This window comes from Octopus sinensis, linkage group LG7 (assembly GCF_006345805.1).
Source record: "Octopus sinensis linkage group LG7, ASM634580v1, whole genome shotgun sequence".
Lineage (NCBI taxonomy): Eukaryota > Metazoa > Mollusca > Cephalopoda > Octopoda > Octopodidae > Octopus > Octopus sinensis.
The window spans coordinates 67,105,183-67,124,903 of record NC_043003.1 but is presented as its reverse complement, the minus strand read 5'-3'; the positions used below and the strand labels follow the sequence as shown (position 1 = coordinate 67,124,903).

The 19,721-nt window shown below is 36.1% G+C and overlaps 1 protein-coding gene across 1 annotated transcript in view; it reads left to right on the top strand.

Moving 5' to 3' along the window:
• LOC115214430 (sodium- and chloride-dependent glycine transporter 1-like) overlaps nucleotides 1–19,721 on the top strand; it is a 346,642-nt gene that overhangs the window by 291,141 nt on the left and 35,780 nt on the right. Inside the window, exons 7-9 of the mRNA XM_036504407.1 lie at nucleotides 759–871; nucleotides 9,569–9,706; nucleotides 11,959–12,058. Coding sequence (XP_036360300.1) covers nucleotides 759–871; nucleotides 9,569–9,706; nucleotides 11,959–12,058 — 351 coding nt within the window. The remainder of the gene's footprint in view (nucleotides 1–758; nucleotides 872–9,568; nucleotides 9,707–11,958; nucleotides 12,059–19,721) is intronic.

Below are 19,721 nucleotides of genomic sequence, written 5' to 3'. Positions count from 1 at the left end.
TCTTTTTCTTAAGTACAGAGCATTCATTTCTGGCTTACTATATATATATATAGCATTGTCTATTTTTAGGTAGGAATGGGAGGATCTGGCGACCATTCTACAGCGCGGCTTGCAACCCACTTGATTGTTATGGACTTATGATATTTTGCATTTTATCAATTTCTGTTTCTACTACACTGACACTCATATACCGCTACATATACAGAGGCTTGCACACACAATCACAGATATATATTTACACACACATTCATATGCATATAAATATATATATCTATAAGAATCAAAACAGTTTGGCATTCTTGACATTCAAGCGGGGGCTAATCGTCAGCCGTTTTGAATTTCAATGGCTGACAACTAGCGTCCTGCTTGAAACTCGAGTGTACCAACGAATTTGAATCAAACTGTTTTGATCCATACATGTAACTCTCAATAAATTTGTTTGTTCACTCACACACACACACGCACACACACACAATATATATATATATATATGCGATATAATTTTGACACCCAATAATGAATATTTAGAGAAGCTAATAGATTTTGTGTGTCTTCTTCGGATGACTATTATATGCGTTTCGTGCTTTAATTCTTTGCTTCGGCCCAGTTTCAGATTAAGTCACTTGCCAGACAAGTACGTCTCCGAAATACACACACACACACACACACACACACACACACAAATATATATATATTCACTATATGTCTCCTATCTCTTTCTTTGAAATCATATACCACGAACTAATTTTTTATTCTAGGACCAGGTTTGGTGTTCGAGGTCTACCCAGAAGCATTAGCCCGAATGCCAATAGCACCAATTTGGTCAGTCTGCTTTTTCTTCATGATGGCTTTACTGGGATTCGGTTCACAGGTAAATATCTTATACCTCTGGTAATTGCATTTACTGTATTAACTTTGCATGTCCACATGAAAAGACACCATATTATATTATACTACCATTTTTCAATGCATTGCTCTACGACTATCACGCATTCGTCAAAACAATCAATGAGAATTTGAAAATGTTATCTAGAATATTGCCTGTATTTCAGTACTTTATTTAGAAGTCCGGCTAAATATAATTACAATATAATTAACCTAATTGATACAATATTTTCAAAACATGTAGAGCGCATTGTGTTTACAACAGAAGAGAATTTGAGTTCACGTTTGGCGTGAAATATTTTTATCGTTTTATCTTCCGATGTGTAATTACATTTTTGTTGGTAATCTTGTAATTTAACTCCGGCTTATTCCTGATCGAGTAAATCTATAACTAACGACCTTCCAAACATAACCATCCCATCTTCTTGGTGCTAAGTGGGATTACATTATCCATTGCTTTTGAAGATGACACAGTGCTTTGAAGTAAATTTTGACTACGTTTATCTAGAATGCTGAGAGAAGTCCTGTCTGTTGACTAAACGTGAAACAGAGGCGTGTATTTCTGTACTCGACTGCTGTGTTGAAAGTTGTCGTCATTCTTTGATGCAGAGAAAGAAAGGGTTATATGTTTAACAAGCGTTAAGTGTAATATATAAACAATACTCCAACTTGTGTTCATAAACTCACACACACTCACAAACACACATGTACGCGTACGTACGCACGCACGAAGTAAATGGCTCTCGAGACAAAAGATTACAAACTGAACGCCTCAATTTATGCCAATCTGCATCTGTTACAAAACTGCCATTTTAAAAACATTTTAGAGTTAGAATTCTTAAATACCATATTTAAGATTTCTGCCCATAATATTATTTAAGAATCATTTAGTTGCGTTGCATTACTAGAGTAAACTTTATTTTTTTTTTAAATATTAATTATTAAATTAAATTATTAATCAAAAATAAAATTATTGAAGTGCATGAGAAATGTATTTCATTAGAATTATGTTTTAGAAAGTCTTCTATCCAAGTCGAAATGATCAAAACATTCTAAAATATTTTAAGTATTCTAAACAAACTTACTCTTTTACGTGTTTCAGTAATTTGACTGCGGCCATGCTGGAGCACCGCCTTTAGTCGAGCAAATCGACCCCGGGACTTATTCTTTGTAAGCCCAGTACTTATTCTATCGGTCTCTTTTGCCGAACCGCTAAGTGATGGGGACGTAAACACACCAGCATCGGTTGTCAAGCAATGCTAGGGAGACAAACACAAACACACAAACACACAAACACATACATATATATATATACATATACATATATACGTATATATATATACATATATACGACAGTCTTATAAATATTCTAAATAAAATTTTAGAATATTGTTCAATATATGTTAAATAAAAATTTACATTAGTATCTTCCCACGGGGACTTGATTAGCAAGGAGATTCCTCTGTTTGCATTTTATTTCGTCTTTTTTTTTCTTCCGTTTTTCCTTATTTACATTTTCTTTTTAAGGAATCGCAGCTAAATCGAAATATGTCGCGGAATATAGATGTTCAGTTACTGGGACATGTGATTTAAGGATTCCTATTATTATTATGGCGAGCTGGCAGAACCGTTAGCACGTCGGTAAAAATAATTAGCTGTATTTCGTCCATCCTTACGCTCTCAGTTCACATTACGCCGATCTCAACTTCGCTTTTTATCTTTTAGGGGTCGATAAATTAAGTACTAGTAAAGCACTGGAATCGATGTAATAGACTAGTCCCTTTCCCAAAATGTCAGGCCTTGTGCCTTTAGTACAAAGAGTTACTATTATTGTTATTGTTGTTGCTGTTTTTATTATCATGCAAAGGCGCATGGCATAGTGGTTAGGGTGTTACACTCAAGATCGCTAGGTCATGATTTCAATTCCTAGACCGGGTGGAGCGGTGTGTTCTTGATCAAAACACTTCATCTCACTTGACGCGTGGTACACCATGCACCAGTTCAGACAACATTGATTTGATGGAGAGAGAGTGAGCTAATATGCAACACGAACATTTGATTACTATAAGCAAATCATTTGGGCAGATCGTTCGACAAGAGCCTAACACTTATACATCATCTTCGACAGGAGAGTCTATTATTATTATTATTATTATTATTATTATTATTATTATTATTATTAAGAGAGCAGTACATGCCATCAAAGTGACACTGGGGTAAAATATACGAAGCCCAGTATACCCATCATGACTACCCGTCTGATAAGGGTACACCAGGCACATGCATCACAACAATATGTGCGCGACATGGTGATCTCATATCAAGATAAACAGCGCATGACCTTGCAAGTGGGGCCCAGTTAGAGTTTTCTTCTGGTCGAGTAGTACATCACGCTCAAAAGGTCCCTGAATAAGGATTATTTAAGGATGTTGAACAAACCACCCATATTTCCAAAGGTGAATTATTCAAACCTCCAAGAATTCCTTTCAACACATGGCTATGATGCTCCCCAACTACTTCTGCTCGTGGTCAGTGATGCACATATCGTCAGTCACCAAGGGACATGCTCAACTGGTTAAGGTCAAACAAGTGACAAGCAAATCTGCGGTATTGAGCAGAATATTTGCTGCTATTATTATTATTATTATTATTATTATTATTATTATTATTATTATTATTATTATTATTATTATTATTATTATTATTATTATTATTATTATTATTATTATTATTATTATTATTATTATTATTATTATTATTATTATTATTATTATTATCATTAAGGAGGCGAGCTGGCAGGGTCATTAGCACGCCGGAGAAACTGTTTAGCAGCATTTCTTTCAGATCTTTGTTCTGCGTTCAAATTCCACCGAGATCGATTGAGCCTTTCATCCTCTTGGGCTAAATTTAAAACATAGACAATCTAGCACTAGGATCGGTGTTATCGAATTGACCTTCTACCCTTCAAAACTGCTGGTCTTGTGCCAAAACTTTAAAGAATTATGATTAATATTAATTTTTTACCATTCAAATAAGCTAGACATATACACTAATCCGTAAGCAGGTCATCCCCTACATTTTAAGGTTAAAAAAGACTCTCACTGTAGATAAAATGGTGAAAGCACACAAAATTAGTTTGGACCGCTCTTTATTGAGATCGATGGATGCATCTATTTTGAAGTCATTAACTTCTATGTCTACATCGAGAATATTTCTTGATGGTGAAATACGGTGAATGGCCTTCTTGCTGGTTCCAATATGTTTCAAACATATTTGAACTCGTAACCAGTTTATCAGTTTATATTTGTGTAAATCACTGCTTCATGCTTCTAATCCGTATTCTACTACCTCTGGGCAGCCGGTTAATGCTAACAGTCGTATTAAGTTGACTGGACCCTAATAACAGAGACCTATTATTATTATTATTATCATTATTATTATTATTATTATTATTATTATTATTATTATTATTATTATTATTATTATTATTATTATTATTATCATTATTATTATTATCATTATTATTATTATTATTATTTTCTTCCTTTTTCAAATTATATTCCGTTTCTCGCAGAGTGTTTTCCATACACCTAGGGCAGAGATACTCATTGTATGCATTGTCAGATGACACACGCAAACTCACAAAAAACTTAATAAACAAATAAATTCATGAATGGATGTTGTTTTCACATCGATAGTTCTCTTCTCAGTACACGAGTCGTTTCAGTTAACACGATTTTTGCACTTCCTGTAGGGATGGTAAGCCTGGTATCATTTTCAAATAGGTTTCAGTACCTTTTTTTTTATCATTCCTTGAGATCCTACAATCACTGATACTGTAGTTGCCTTGAGATGCCACATTTTTTCAATTTCTATTAGGAAGTCTGATATTTACTGATCTTGTCAAATTCTTTTGCCGCTATATTGTAATCGCAAGAAATACTCATGTCAATTAATAAACACACCTTTTTCGTCTGATCTTTTATAATAATATCCGGTCTATTAGCTTTTATAGTTTTGTCGGTATGTACGGGGAAGTCCCATAGAATCGACACATTTCCTCCCTCAGTCACAGCTTCAAGATGGTGTTTATACCATTTGTCATCGGTTTTGATTTTATAATGCCGACATATTGTCCAGTGTAAATACTGGCCGACTCTCTCATGTCTTACTTTATATTCTACAGGTGCTAAGACTGTACACCCTGAGATTAGGTGGTCTATAGTTTCAGTCTCATCGTTACAGAATCGGCATTTTGGGTCAGCTCCATTTTTAATCGCATTGGCTTGGTAGTTCCGGGTTAATAAGCTTTGGTCTTGAACAGCTAATATGAAACCTTCACTCTCTGCTTTACTATTATTATTATTAGTAGTAGTAGTAGTAGTAGTATTAGTAGTAGTAGTAGTAGTAGTAGCAGTAGTAGCAGCAGCAGCAGTAGCAGCAGCAGCAGTAGCAGCAGCAGCAGCAGCAGTAGTAGTAGTAGTAGTAGTAGTAGTAGTAGTAGTAGTAAGTAGTAGTAGTAGTAGCAGCAGCAGCAGTAGCAGCAGCAGCAGTAGCAGCAGCAGTAGTAGTAGTAGTAGTAGTAGTAGTAGTAGTAGTAGTAGTAGTAGTAGCAGCAGTAGTAAAACGATTACCAATTATGTTTATTTTGTTACTGGCGATGTTAAAGAGTTTATGAAATGATAATAACCATTGCGTTGACCATAATTATCACGAAGATCGCACAGCTCAGAGATGTACTTGTAATGATGATGATGATGATGATTATGACTGTGTGGACTGCGTAGGTGCTGATGGTGGTGGGGGTGATTGGTTATTGAGGTAAAAATGATAACATGAAGGTGAGGAAGAAGAGAAATAATTTGGATGATGATGATGATGATAACGTTGATTAAACTTCCTCAAACATTACCAGAAAGAAAACAGAAAATACAAAAAAAAAAATTCATAAATGGATGATCTTTTTTTTGCTTGTTTATTATTTTCAATTTACTTCAAAGATTTTTAATCATAATTGTAAAACATTTCCGATGATAATTACAATTACAAAATAATTCTGACGTCCACAGATTTTAATTACCATCTTGGGAACTGTTTATATTTGAAATCTAGTTGTTAGAAATCTAGTGAAAAACAAATCAACTTTCGTCTGTTATTTCTTACCATTTGATGAGAACTGATTAAATAATAGCTACATCATTCGATTGCCGTAATCAGAATTAGCTTACTCTTTACTCAGCAGACATAAAAAGAGTACACATTTTTCCCAGAATTCTAACCCTTGTCAGTTGGAATTTAGTTTTACGAGGAAAAATTATCCGAATTTTTCTTTTTAGGAAATGTTCCTGAATGGATTGCCGATATTGACAAAGGCAAACTTCTTTATTGATGATACACGTGACTCGTCCGAAATTCAGATGGACGTTTATTCAAATTTTTTGTCTTTTATCACTTACTTGTTAGAAGTCATTTGACCATGCTGGGGCACCTACTTAAGGACTATTTAGTCGAACGAGCAGCTACCAGTAATAATTTTTGAAACCTCGTACTGATTATTATCATCATCATCATTATTATTTGCCGAGCCTCTATGTTACAGAGACGTAAACTCACCAAAGCTGGCTGCCAGGTGTGTGGTGGGAGACAAACACAAACTCAAATGATTGAATTATTTATCTATCGATAAAATTATTTTATTTTAGCTCCTAAACGTTTATCGACTTGGGGAGGCAGCCGAAGTTCCCAGAGACGGTTGCCTCAACATCATAAAACTGGATATTTTATTGATATCAGAAGCATCCGCGCCGGTGATTCTTTTCCAACTCTCCATTCCCTGGGAGGACAGCACTGAAAAGGAGAACGAGAGAAACAGAAGAAATATGTTGAGCTGGTGGGATTTTTCCAAAGCAATGGATAGCAACGAATACGTCAGCCCATCGTGGCGCGATGCAGAGGGTTTGAAGGCCAGTCTCTATACAGAGCATGCAACATGTTGGCATTACAGAGGGCTTAGTAAGAAGGTTTGCTGAGTGGCACCAAAGTTTTCCTCAAGGTCATTGTGGATCAGAGAAATGCCAGTATTACCAGAGGTTGTGCTAACTGGACGAAAGCTGTTGCTTCATTAACCCTGACTGGGTCACTTGCGTGAAGGTGACAAGGTGACCTCTGATGAAAATCATTTAACCTGTGATCATACTATGCTTACTTCAAGAATAGAAAATGTCATATTTTCCAATTTATCCATTTTCAAGATGGTGGTGATGATGATGACGATGATGATGATTATGACTGTGTGTAGACTGCGTACGTGGTGGTGGTGATTGGTTATTGAGGTAAAAATGATAAGAAGAGAAATAATTTGGATGATGATGATGATGAAGTTGGTGAAGTCGCTGTTGTTGATGATGATAATGATGGTAATGATGATGATGATGATCATCATCATCATCATAATGATGACAACGACGACTATGGTGAAGATGATGATGATGATGATGATGACGACGACGACGACGACGACTATAATGATGATGATGATGACGGAGCATATCCAACAATACTTGACGAGTGATTAAATATCAGTAGACAGAAGTAATTCTACTTATAAAACCTGAATCTAATAGCAACCCCTTCAAATGAATGTCCTTGGTAATCTGCAAAATTTAAAGAGATAAAACTTTCTCATACTGAAAGAAGACCACTCATTTTTGTTAGACGTGTATACTTGACTGACACGATCTCGGTACATACAATATAAACATGTGGGACTTGGCAGAATTAAAACCCAAATGAAATACAGCAGTGTTTCCAACATATCGCAGAGGAGTGAACCAAAATATTTTTAGGCACTTAATTCGTTGAATAATCATTGTTTTCTATAAAACGTCTTTAACTGAAAACAAATAATTTAGTGCAAAATCATTTTTATTTTCCTTTAATCTTTTTAGTAACAAAAATCGATCGAATACTAGAATGTTATTTACTCATAATTTATTGACCACTAAAAGATAAAGGACAAATCATTAACAATTAACTTTTCAGCTCTGCCAGATAATCTGCAGCTTTCGAACTACGGTTCAATGTCTGGGTTGTTATGAAATCATTTAAATATTTTGCGAACAGCTTCCTAGTATAGACAACCTTCAAGTAATCCATAACAGCGAATATACTTCAGTCTTGGGAAAGATATTTTACTTTGCCTTGGAACATCCAGAATTAGCATAACATCCATTTCTTTCTCTTTAATCATAAGAAAAGGCCTGCGCCATACGTTTACTGATTTTATATCAATTACATAGACATCAAGTATTCAGCACACCTCAGTAATTTAAAAGTGTATGGGACCTAAATATATTTTTTTAAACTAAAACCTATACCGTTAATGTTGTTTAGCCCTAAATTCTCTCACTTTTTCTTTGAGAAGCGCTAAATATCACGATTTGGTTTTATTTCCCAACGACAAAAAATCCAATTCACCGAGGACCATGACCAAAATCAGTAAATCTATGTCCATTTCGTATATATTTCAGGTTTAATATAATAGAGTTCGTTTGTCTTAAGATAGTAGAGTGCTATTTGATGGAAAGTCCACTACTACACCTAAGCGCTGTCTTATTGACATCTATAAGTACTAGACCTACTAAAATCGATTCCATGGACTAAACTTCTTTAATGCCTTAAGGGTTGTTTAAATATTCTTCATTTCCATTTTGTGCTATACTGCGCATCTCTCTGCCCCTGGATGGTTGCAATTACATAATAGTTTTCTCGTTCAGCTCTTCAACATGGGAAACAAAGGACGCTGTGAATAGTCCATGACGAAAGAACATCATGCAATGCAAGTTAGATAATTCGGAGAACGTAAATAAGAAAGAAAGAAAGAAAGAAGGAAAGAAAGAAAGAAGAAAGAAAGAAAGAAGGAAAGAAAGAAAGAAAGAAAGAAAGAAGGAAAGAAAGAAAGAAAGAAAGAAAGAAGGAAAGAAAGAAAGAAAGAAAGAAAGAAGGAAAGAAAGAAAGAAAGAAAGAAAGGAAGAAAAAGGTTATAAATTCCCTAGGAGGACAGCACTGAAAAGGACAACGAGAGAAATAGAAGAAACATGTTGAGCCGGTGGGATTTTTCCAAAGCAATCGGTAGCAACGAATATATCAGCCCGAGGGTTTGAAGGCTAGTCTCTTTATAGAGTACACAATATGTTGACATTAAATTACTCAAGGTCCTTGTGGATCAGAGGGGTTATCCCTAGAAATGCCAGTATTACTAGATGGTGGGGGAGAAATGAGGAGAGAGAGAGAGAGAGAAAGAGATAGAAGAAACGACCCAGTATTTTATTTATCAATCCACTTCCCTTTTTCTGAGAAAACAATCAAATCCAGAGCCGACACCCAGCGTGAATTGAACGTATATACCCGCAATTACTGATGCACAATATAATTATACAACGATCTGATGTGGTTGCCAATTCAATATGCATTATTCCTAGCTTAAATCTAATCAATACTTGAACATTCTTACATTGACGCTAGCTAATATAACTCACCCACAAATCTAAAACTACTCAGTCTCTCTTCGCCAGAACTGCTCTTAGTTTATTTAAAGAACTGGTTAGATGATATGAATACAATTGTTATTCTCTTTGTTTCGTTTTATTTCAATGATAATGTTTGTTTTGTTATTTGTTTTCAGTTTTCTATTGTAGAATGCGTGATGAGTTCTATATTGGATGAACTACGTACATATATTAATACCATTCCAAGAACTATTTGTGTTCGTGCATTGATCATAGCCATCTCCTTCCTCCTTGGTTTACCAATGCTGTGTAATGTAAGTATATTGTTTTATTATTTTCCTAGTTTCAGTCGTTTGATTGCGGTCATTCTGTGGCGCTGTGTTCGCTGGCTTTAATCAATCATATCCACTCGACCCAGAGTATTTCATTCAGATTTTCACTTATTTTAGAGCTCTCTATTTATTGAATTGTTGCGTTACATATACATAAATAAATAGATGTAACTTCAGTCACTGGTAAGCATATGTACATTCGTACAAAAAACACATACACATGCGGGCGGATTAATATAATACGAGTGAGCAAAAGAGATTGGCACTCAATACATTTGCTACTGGTGACATCTTTTTAATAACAGCTTAACTCAGCTCTACATGACGCAAAGTTTCGTGGTTGCATAGGACATTTCCATCACATCAGATGCTAGAAACAGAGTGAGTGTTTTGAGAGTATTCCAAGATGGCTTATAAACGATAGAACTTTATGTACTATCTCAGCTTACATAGTATAAATTCTATAAAAGCGACTCTAGTTATTTTCTTTATTTTTAGGTTCACGTGTTCAAACAGCATGTTGATATTGTTCTTGCGTAACGATCGCCAACAATCCCGGACACAATTTGTGACAACTGAATTTTTCAGTTCTGTTTTATATTGCGTAAAGCTACCTTCGTTATTTAATAATTTTCACATTAGCATTTCGCTAAATCAACCATAAATTTATGTGGCAAATATATATATATATATATATATATATATATATATATATATATATATATATATACTGACAGTTGATATTTAGCCCAACCATTCGGCGATAGAGTAGTCACTACTGACAAGGCTTTTGTTTTTTGAGACGAAACTAGTCTAGCCTAGTACTCTAGCTTTCCTTATGAAGAATAATATATGATGGGATTCCATAGTATTTCCAGTGCCCAAAGCAAATTCCAATGATATGGTATTCTTTTCTACTCTTGGCACATAGCCCGAATCTTTCGGGGGAAGGGGCCAGTCGATTAGATTGATCCCAGTACGCAACTGGTACTTAATTTATCGATCCCGAAAGGATGAAAGGCAAAGTCAACCTGGGCGGAATTTGAACTCACAACGTAAAGACAGACGAAATATCGCTAAGCATTTCGCCCGACGTGCTAACGTTTCTGTCAGCTCGACGCCTTTCCACTGACATGATATTGGTTAAACCGAGATGTTAGTGGAAAATGTTTATCTATGTTGCAGTGAAGTGGGATAGAATCTGAAAGCACTTTTTTTACAGGGCGAAATTCTCGACTGCACATGCATGTTAGTGGCCATATTGCAATATGTAGTTGTGTAAGTATAGAGTAAAAAAATAAGATGACTAACAAGATATTTACGGTTGGTGTGCCTATATTATAGATCTGATTGCGAAGAATGATCAGAGACTAAGCAACAACAGCAAGAGTGGAGGCGCAATGGCCAGTGATTAGGATAGCGGACACGCGGTCGTATGAACGCAGTTTCGATTCCCAGACCGGGCATTGTGAGTGTTTATTGAGCAAAAACACCTAAGCTCTACAATGTTCCGCTGTACTCTTTCACCACAGCTTTCTCTCACTCTTTCTTCCTACTTCTGCTACAAAGCAGATGAACAATGGTGTAACCCACTTTGGTGTGTTAAAATTTTCAGATCCTAGTCTAGACAGCGAATTCTCTGTACCCCAGGATGGTTCAGCTCTCCACCCGTTAAAAGCCACAGTTTACAGAATGAGGATAACAAGGTAGCTTTCGCGCCCGTGCAACCGCCAGTGTATCGCGTGTGATGGGTGGGTCTTCAAGTCGCCGCATGCATTCTTAGTAGCTTAGAGTAGGCTCGAATTAGGAATTATTCTTTGTGGCTAATAGCGTGGGTCCTGATTGGAAGAAGAAGACAACAGCAAGAAAACAAATAATATTTAATATTCGCATTTACCTTTCGTCATAAGTTTTGGTATTTTGTTTCGTAGATACTTTGTTTCTTACAAAAGCACAAGGCCAAAAACGTATAAGGGGTTTACTCTGATAATCCTCAGTCTGGCAATCCTTTATGTTTCGAATGTTATCTAATAGTCATTGATTAAAAGGAAGAGCATGGGGAGCATGAGGATGATATGGTGGATGATACTGCTTCGGCAGTGGCAGGCGAGGTGGTGATGGTGGAAGTGATGATAATGATGATGAGGATGAATATGATGATGATGGTGATAATGGTAATTATAATAATTGTAACGACCCCACTCTAACAATGTACTCAATGATTCATATTTCAGGGTGGAATGTTTCTTTTAAACCTGATAGACTTCAGCATCAGTGGTTTTCCATTGCTCCTGGTTACAATGTTAGAGTGCCTCGCAATAAGCTATATATACGGTGAGTAAAATAACATCCATCAGAGATATCTTTCTATTCAATTCTTAAGACGATTTGTATATGCATGTGTGTATATCCATGAAGGATCTCAGGGCAGGTGAATAACCGATTCTTAACCAAAGAAATCTCTTGAATATTTTTGTTCTGAATCGAGTGAAATTTTATTGTTTTCTTAATGTTGTCATCGGAAACGCAATAAAACGATGAATTTCCCGTGGGAAACATGCAACCAATGAGGTTTTTGTTCCATCAACTGCGATATAAAATAAATAAAATACAAAATTTTTACTTTCTCTATATATAACTGCATTATTCAGTTGCAGAAAATATATGACATCACTAAAAGGATTTGCGATTCGCAAACTAGGCGCAGGAGTGGTTGTGTGGTAAGAAGCTTGCTTTCCAAACACATGATTACGGGTTCAGTCCCACTGCGTGGCACTTTGGGCAAGTATCTTCTACTATAGCCTCGGGACGACCAAAAGCCCTGTGAGTGGATTTGGTAGACGGAAACTGAAAGAAGTCCGTCGTATATATATATATACATATATATATGTGTGTGTGTGTGTGTGTGGGTGTGTGTGGGTGTGTGTGTGTGTGTGTGTGTGTGTTTGTGTGTGTGTGGTTGTGTATGTGTTTGTATGTGTGGCTGTGTTTGTACCCCCACCGTCGCTAGACAACCGATGTTGGTGTGTATATGCCCACATAACTTAGCGGTTCGGCAAAAGAGGGGGGAAAAAGAGGGGCCCGATAGAATAAGTACTAGGCTCACGAAGAATAAGTCCTGGGGTCGATTTGTTCGACAAAAGGCGGTGCTTCAGCATGACCGCAGTGAAAGGACTGAAACATGTAAAAGAATAAAAGATTTTTAAAAATAGATGAAATAATACCTTCGCCGGTGATTCGAGAAGCTACTATGCGACGTTATTAGATGTAATTATCAGGGAGTTGAAATCGTCACACCGATGAGGTTCACGTGTACTAGCTCCTGGTTTATATGTTTACATATATTATAGGTTTAACTTTCTTGTTCCTGGTTAAGAAAATAATCCATCCTTACAGGAAAGCCATTTTGACAAGGTAAGGAGAAATCTGAGCCCCTAAATGATCTCGCGCAAACTCCCACCAAAAGCCGCACTCTGCCATATTATAATAGTCCAGTGTATGTTAAATTTGAAAGAATAATACAGTTCTATATTTAAGAGATAAGGAATTATGTACACTATTTACATTATTTATATTTGACGGATATTTGTCCTCATCTTGTTTGTTGTTAACACAACGTTTCGGCCTTCATCAGGTGTCTTGGGGAAATTTCGAACCTTGGTTCTCATTCCTAAGGTATTTTTCGATACCAGGTTCGAAATTTTTCCAAGACACCTGATGAAGGCTGGAGGGTATATCAGCCGAAACGCTGTGTTAACAAAAAACAATATGAGAACAAATATCCGTCAAATGTAAATAATGTAAATAATTGAAAGAATAACACGATATGAAGGCGATGTTTTTATCATAAGTCCACTCAATGATGACCGTCTTCGTGTTGAGTACGACTACCACCGCCAGCAAAAGCAAGAACTACTTCACCATTTAGACTGTTTACCTAGAATAATGTCCTCTATCGAGAATATTTAACTATGATCAAGTTCAGTTCCTATACGACAGTAATCTTAATTTGGTACTTACTGTTTTTATTGTTTACCCCGAATTCCGTTCTGATCAGAGCGTTTCAGACATGACCATTCATCCTTTCCGTAGATATGTTACCCAAGATTACTCAATGTGCTCTTTGTTTTAAGGCAGTACAGTTTTACTTTGAGGAGATATTTCACTGCCACTTCGTGTAATTTGAGCGGCCACGTAGAAGTTCGCATCATTTCTAGTGGTATTTAAGATTTACGACAAAAGTAACTGAAACTGACTATAAATTTCGAAAATCGGTGAATTTACGTTGCAGCCTAAGATTTTATATATCAATTTACCTGTCAAAAAAATATCAAAATAGAAACCAAACGCTTCAGAAAACCAACGTGATTTTCGAAAGTCTATTATTTATGGCATTTGCAAGTTTCAGGAAAAAATAACTATTTCAGAGTAAAATGAAATGAAAAGACGAGAAATAATATATATTCTTAAATTTATTTCTCTCTCTTTTTTTGTGAGGGATATTTAACGTATTATATACCATTTTTTAACATATTGGTTGTAGCAATTTGATTTGAACAAAGATTTTCTTCTACTTGGTGCAATGACATTTTCTTAATAGATGGGTGTATTTGATTACATCAGTTCCATTATGTAAATCTTAACATTTTTTACCTAACCTGAAGGGATAAATTATTCGAAAGTCGAAACTAAATATAGTTTTACGCTATCCTGTTATTTATTTTTCTTTATCACTGTACAATGTCTTCCAAATAATTTAACAGATTGGTGATTACTATGGGAACAAGCTAGAAATTAATCAAATATTCGTTGAAACACAAATAAACATCTCGTTGCAGTTGGTATCATATATCTGTAATTATGTGTTATGTGAAAATATCAAGATTGTAGAGACGGTTAAAATATTACACTAGAGTTGCCGACTGTGTAATGCAATGAGTTCGATATTATATTTTCAATCCAGCATGGTAACAACCGCAGAAACACAAATCAAACCATATAAAAATTTTCTTCCTATTTGGCGTTATAACAGGACATCTGAAGCTGATAGCATCTCACAGACATTGCTTTCTTGAGCCGTAGGGCACATAAGACTTGCTCTAAGTTTCAGCTTATGAGTGGCGGAGATCACAATATTGCCCTCAACAGGACGCCGGTTCATTTCAGGATTCAGGGCTATTAAATTTCATGGGAGAGATCAATTACATCGACCCCAGTGTAATTGTGTCGACCACGAAGCAATGAAAGACAAAATTGACTTTGACAGGATTTGAACTCAGAACTGAGCTATATTACCGATGTCCGAGCTCTCCACCTGGTCTCACATGTAATGTTTTATTTGTCTATCTGATAATTAAAACTACCGACTGTAAAACCTCTAATAAAAAATATGGCAGTAAACACGTAGATGAATCCGAATTAGTTGTAAAGTCAGTACGAGGCGAGAGATTCACAGTCCATTGCGAATCAGACATTATATTTAATAATTTCTATAGCAAAGAATATCTATGTGGTTAAAAACTTTACTTCATATTTTTGTGGTTATTCTCTTAGATTCAAATGTGCTACATATTTGAAAAATGTTGTCAAAACCAAAGTCTCCTAAAGTATTGTCAGTGACGTTTGCTAAAACAAAACTTTTGCAGCGTTCAGTGGAACATTTATCTTATTAAGGCTTATATTTTACCTGGCACTCGTCTTAGCATTATAGATTTTGTGCCGTCATTGTGGACAACTATTGTAGTGTAAACATTCTGTTGCAAGCATTTGCGTAGAGTCCTGGTTTGAAGTCGATGTTACTTAGTTTGGTTTGAAATAAGGAACTTGATTAGCTTAATAATCCTAATTTAATCCCGGGCAAAGCCGGGTTGTACTGCTAGTACTCTATATGCGTTACATGCATTAAACACTCCTCTCTCATTTCTTTGAAGAAAACCAACGCTCTCTCTCTCTCTCTTTCTATATATATATGTGTCTGTGTGTATACATATATGTATGTATTTCTGTATATAAAGGGTAAAGAGACCCCTTTCTGTCATGAATGACCATGGGATTGCACTTACAAAGTTACTCTCCGAGGCACAAGTCCCGGCAAAGTCATTTATTGAAGATCAGCAGTTGCCCATGCATACCAGCCTCCCCTCTCCACGACGCCGATGTTATCCAGGATAAAGATAAAAGCCGATACAGCTTGGCACCAGTGATGTCTCAACTCATTTCTACAGCTGAGTGGACTGGCACGACGTGAAATAAAGTGTCTTGCTCAAGAGCACAACACGCAGCCCGTTCCGGAAATCGAACTCACAACTTCATGGTCGTAAGCTCATCACTCTAACAACTGAGCCATGCGCCTTCACTGTTTATATATATATATATATATATATATATATATATATATATAATATATATATATATATATATATATATATATATATATATATATATATATATATATATATATATATATATATATTCGCTGCATTCTTCCAAGAATGTAATGCTCTTAGCTTATTTTTCCTTGGGGCTGACCAGATTGGAGCAATCTCGAATATAACCAGCAAGGGTTGCGAGGATGGTCCGGAACTCGACTGAGAATGGGGGACTCAGAATGATCCGTCCTTGGTTTCTTTGTATCATTTGTCTGGATGTTTTGTTGTTCCTCTTTTGTTTCACCTGGCTGTCTAGATGTTGTGCGTTCTTGTCCCATTTTTTCTATTTTTTACATATAAAAAATATAGCGGCACATACACTTTATGTAAGTATATATATATATATCAACATATTATACGACACTATTGTTCTTTGTATTCTTTCATCTTTCCTTCTTTCTTTCAGCCCTTTCACACTTCGTTCATTCCACACTTCGTTCTTTCGTTCCCCGCCTCTCACTTTCCTGGCCTTCTCTTCATGCTCGCTTTCACTTCACTCTGTCTCTTTCATTTTTCTTTCCCCACTCCTTAATTCTTCTATCCCTCTGCCTCTACCTCTCTCTCTTCTGTCCTCCGTGACCGGTGTTCGGCCAGATCTGACCTTTCTTTCTTTGTTGGACTAATGTCCGTGTAACATCTATATTCCTTCGTGTACTTGTTAAATCTTATGTCCCTGCCGTAAGGCTTTACTTCCACACACGCCAGCTTAATTCAATTCGTCCTTAGTCGAAAAACACCTGTTGTTATGTTCTGTTATTTGTATTTGTGTAATATTTCTCTGGGGGGTTTTTTCCTCCTCATTTTCCTTGAGTCGCCTGTCTTGATGTTTTGTTGTCCCTTTTTTGTTTCACCTCGCTGCTTGGATGTTTTGCGTTCTTGAACAATTTTTGTAATTTACATATATATACGTGTGTGTGTGAGAGAGAGCGTGTGTGTGTGTGCTCGTGTATGTGTGTGTGTATGCACAGGGGTGGCTGTGTGGTAAGTACCTTGCTTACCAACCACGAGGTTCCGGGTTCAGTCCCACTGCATGGTAGCTTTGATATGTATCTTCTTCTATACCATTGGGCCGACCAAAGACTTGTGAGTGAATTTGGTAGACGGAAACTGAAAGAAGCCTGTTGTATGTATATATATATAAATGTATGTATGTATATATGTATGTATGTATATATTTAGGTGTGTGTATATGTTTGTGCGTTTGTGTTTGTTCCCCCTCCCCAACATCGCTTTATAACCGATGGTGGTGTGTTGTAGCACCCATAACTTAGCGATTCGGCAAAATGAGAACGTTAGATTACGTACTAGACTTACAAAGTGTAAGTCCTGCGGTCAATTTGCTCGACTAAAAGGCGGTGCTCCAGCATGAGCGCTGTCAAATGACTAAAACAAGTAAAAGAATAAAACATAATATATATACGAGCTTTAAAAAGAATGTAACATTTGAGTATGAGTTTAAATATAGTTAATCATTAAATTATTTTGTTTTAAATCTCTTTTCTGACACTTCACATTTAAAACTAATTATAGCCCTTTTTAACTCTTTTCTCTCTCTATCCTTATCTATCACTATATATATATATATATAATATATATATATATATTATATATATATATATATATGTATGTATGTATGTATATATATGTTATCCTCCCTTTCTCTCACGCAGCGTTTCTACCTTGTTCTATCTCTAAATATATTCAATCATGAATATTTTTTACATCAAAGCACTTATCCTACAAGAAACTATATTTCCACATCAATATTGAAATGAGCTAATGGAAAAGGCGCAATCAGATATGCAATAATCTATTTCAAAAGTATTGCATTTCCCTTTGTGCATTAAGTGTTATGCTGTTAAAATCGCTTGTCTAAAATATATTTCGTCTCCACGGATATGTCAAAACTATTAAGCACTGAATGACAGAAACGAAATTAGTTTAGCTTCAGTTCCCTTACACCATTTTGTATATATTTTCTTGTTATTGTATCCAGGCGCTGGAATGGCTGAATGGTTAAAGAGAATCGCTTTACAACCACCTGATATCGGGTTCAGTTCCTCTACGGAGTATCTTGGCAAGTGTCTTCTATCGATACGGACCAACCAATGATTTGTAAGTGAATTTGGTGAAGGAAAACGTAGAGGAAGCCCGTTGGATCGTTGACATTCATCAACACATCTTCCTGACATCCAGCAATAGTGTTTAGCAACCTAGTGAAGGGGACCGGCAAAAGACTCTCCCCTCTGTCTTCAAATAAAGAAATTTTCAACATCGCTGCCCTGTACTACAATGAGGCCCTGGTTGCCAGCAGTTTTAGAGATTAGATTAGTTACATGCTTGAAAATAATCCCACAGGTTAAAATGCTGAATAGTATTGTTTCATATTTCCCTTCCTCACTAAGTATAACAACTTGAGTAGGTAAGATCTTTCTCATTTAAGTGAATAAATACTTCCTCTCATGAATAGATTCTATAAAATATTTAACAAATACACTATAAGAGTTTCTTTTAGCTGTGCTCCTTGCATAAAAACTACTCAAAGGTAGCCCAACCGTAGACAGAAGTAGGATGCTCATGCTGATGTAATATCACATGTCTCCTTAATGGTCACTGCAACACAGAGACTATTGTATGTGAGGCAGGGGTAATGACAAAGGACTCTAGTAAATAGTCAAATATGCAGAAGTATATGGGCGTGACAGAAGGTCTTTTTAGAATCAGATTTAACAAACATATGTCTTTCATGTCCAGGATAGACGTAATACCACAAATCTGGACAGGCATGTATCGTTGTTGAAGTAAAGCACCACAAATTACATCAAGTGGAGAGGGCTGGACAGTTGTAAACCTTACTTCAACTGTAGCAGAAGGTGCAGACTTTGCCAGGCTGAGGCTGAATCAAACTATTTTCAATTATATGTGTATATGTGTTTGTGTCTGTCTTCGCTGAAACCATCACTTGAAAACCGCTGCTTGTTTGTTTACGTGTAAATAGCTTAGAGACTCTGCCTTTAGAAACCGATTGAATAATTACCAACCTAAAGGAAAGCATAGGAGGGAACTTTGTTTGACTAAACTCTCTAAGACTATATCACAACATGGCTGCCTTGCAGGGACTGAATAGTGTTAAAAATACAACTTTTGGTTATCCATTTTCTCACTTTGATAAATGCTGACAAAATTAAGGTGGAAAGTGTAATCTGTGACGATTCATTATAAAGGGGGTAAATTTCTTTCTAGGTACAATACAACACCAGGCACATCTAATATCACCACTCACTTCCTCACATACTTCATACTCTATCTCACACCCGAGACAAATCTAACTTTAAGTTAACCTTGCATAAAGTCTAGTTTTTTTTCCCTCGATTTCTTCCATAGTCGTCAACAGCTCAAGTGAATGTGAAAGATGCACGTATTTCTCTCCAGGCCATCTACTCCTTCGTCCTTTCCTTCCTCTCTGGACTTTTTTCTCGTTCCAACGACGATGAGCCATGCTCGAAATGTCATTTCCACTCCTATATTTTCGTCTAAAACTCTCACTGGACATAGACCTAATATACTTA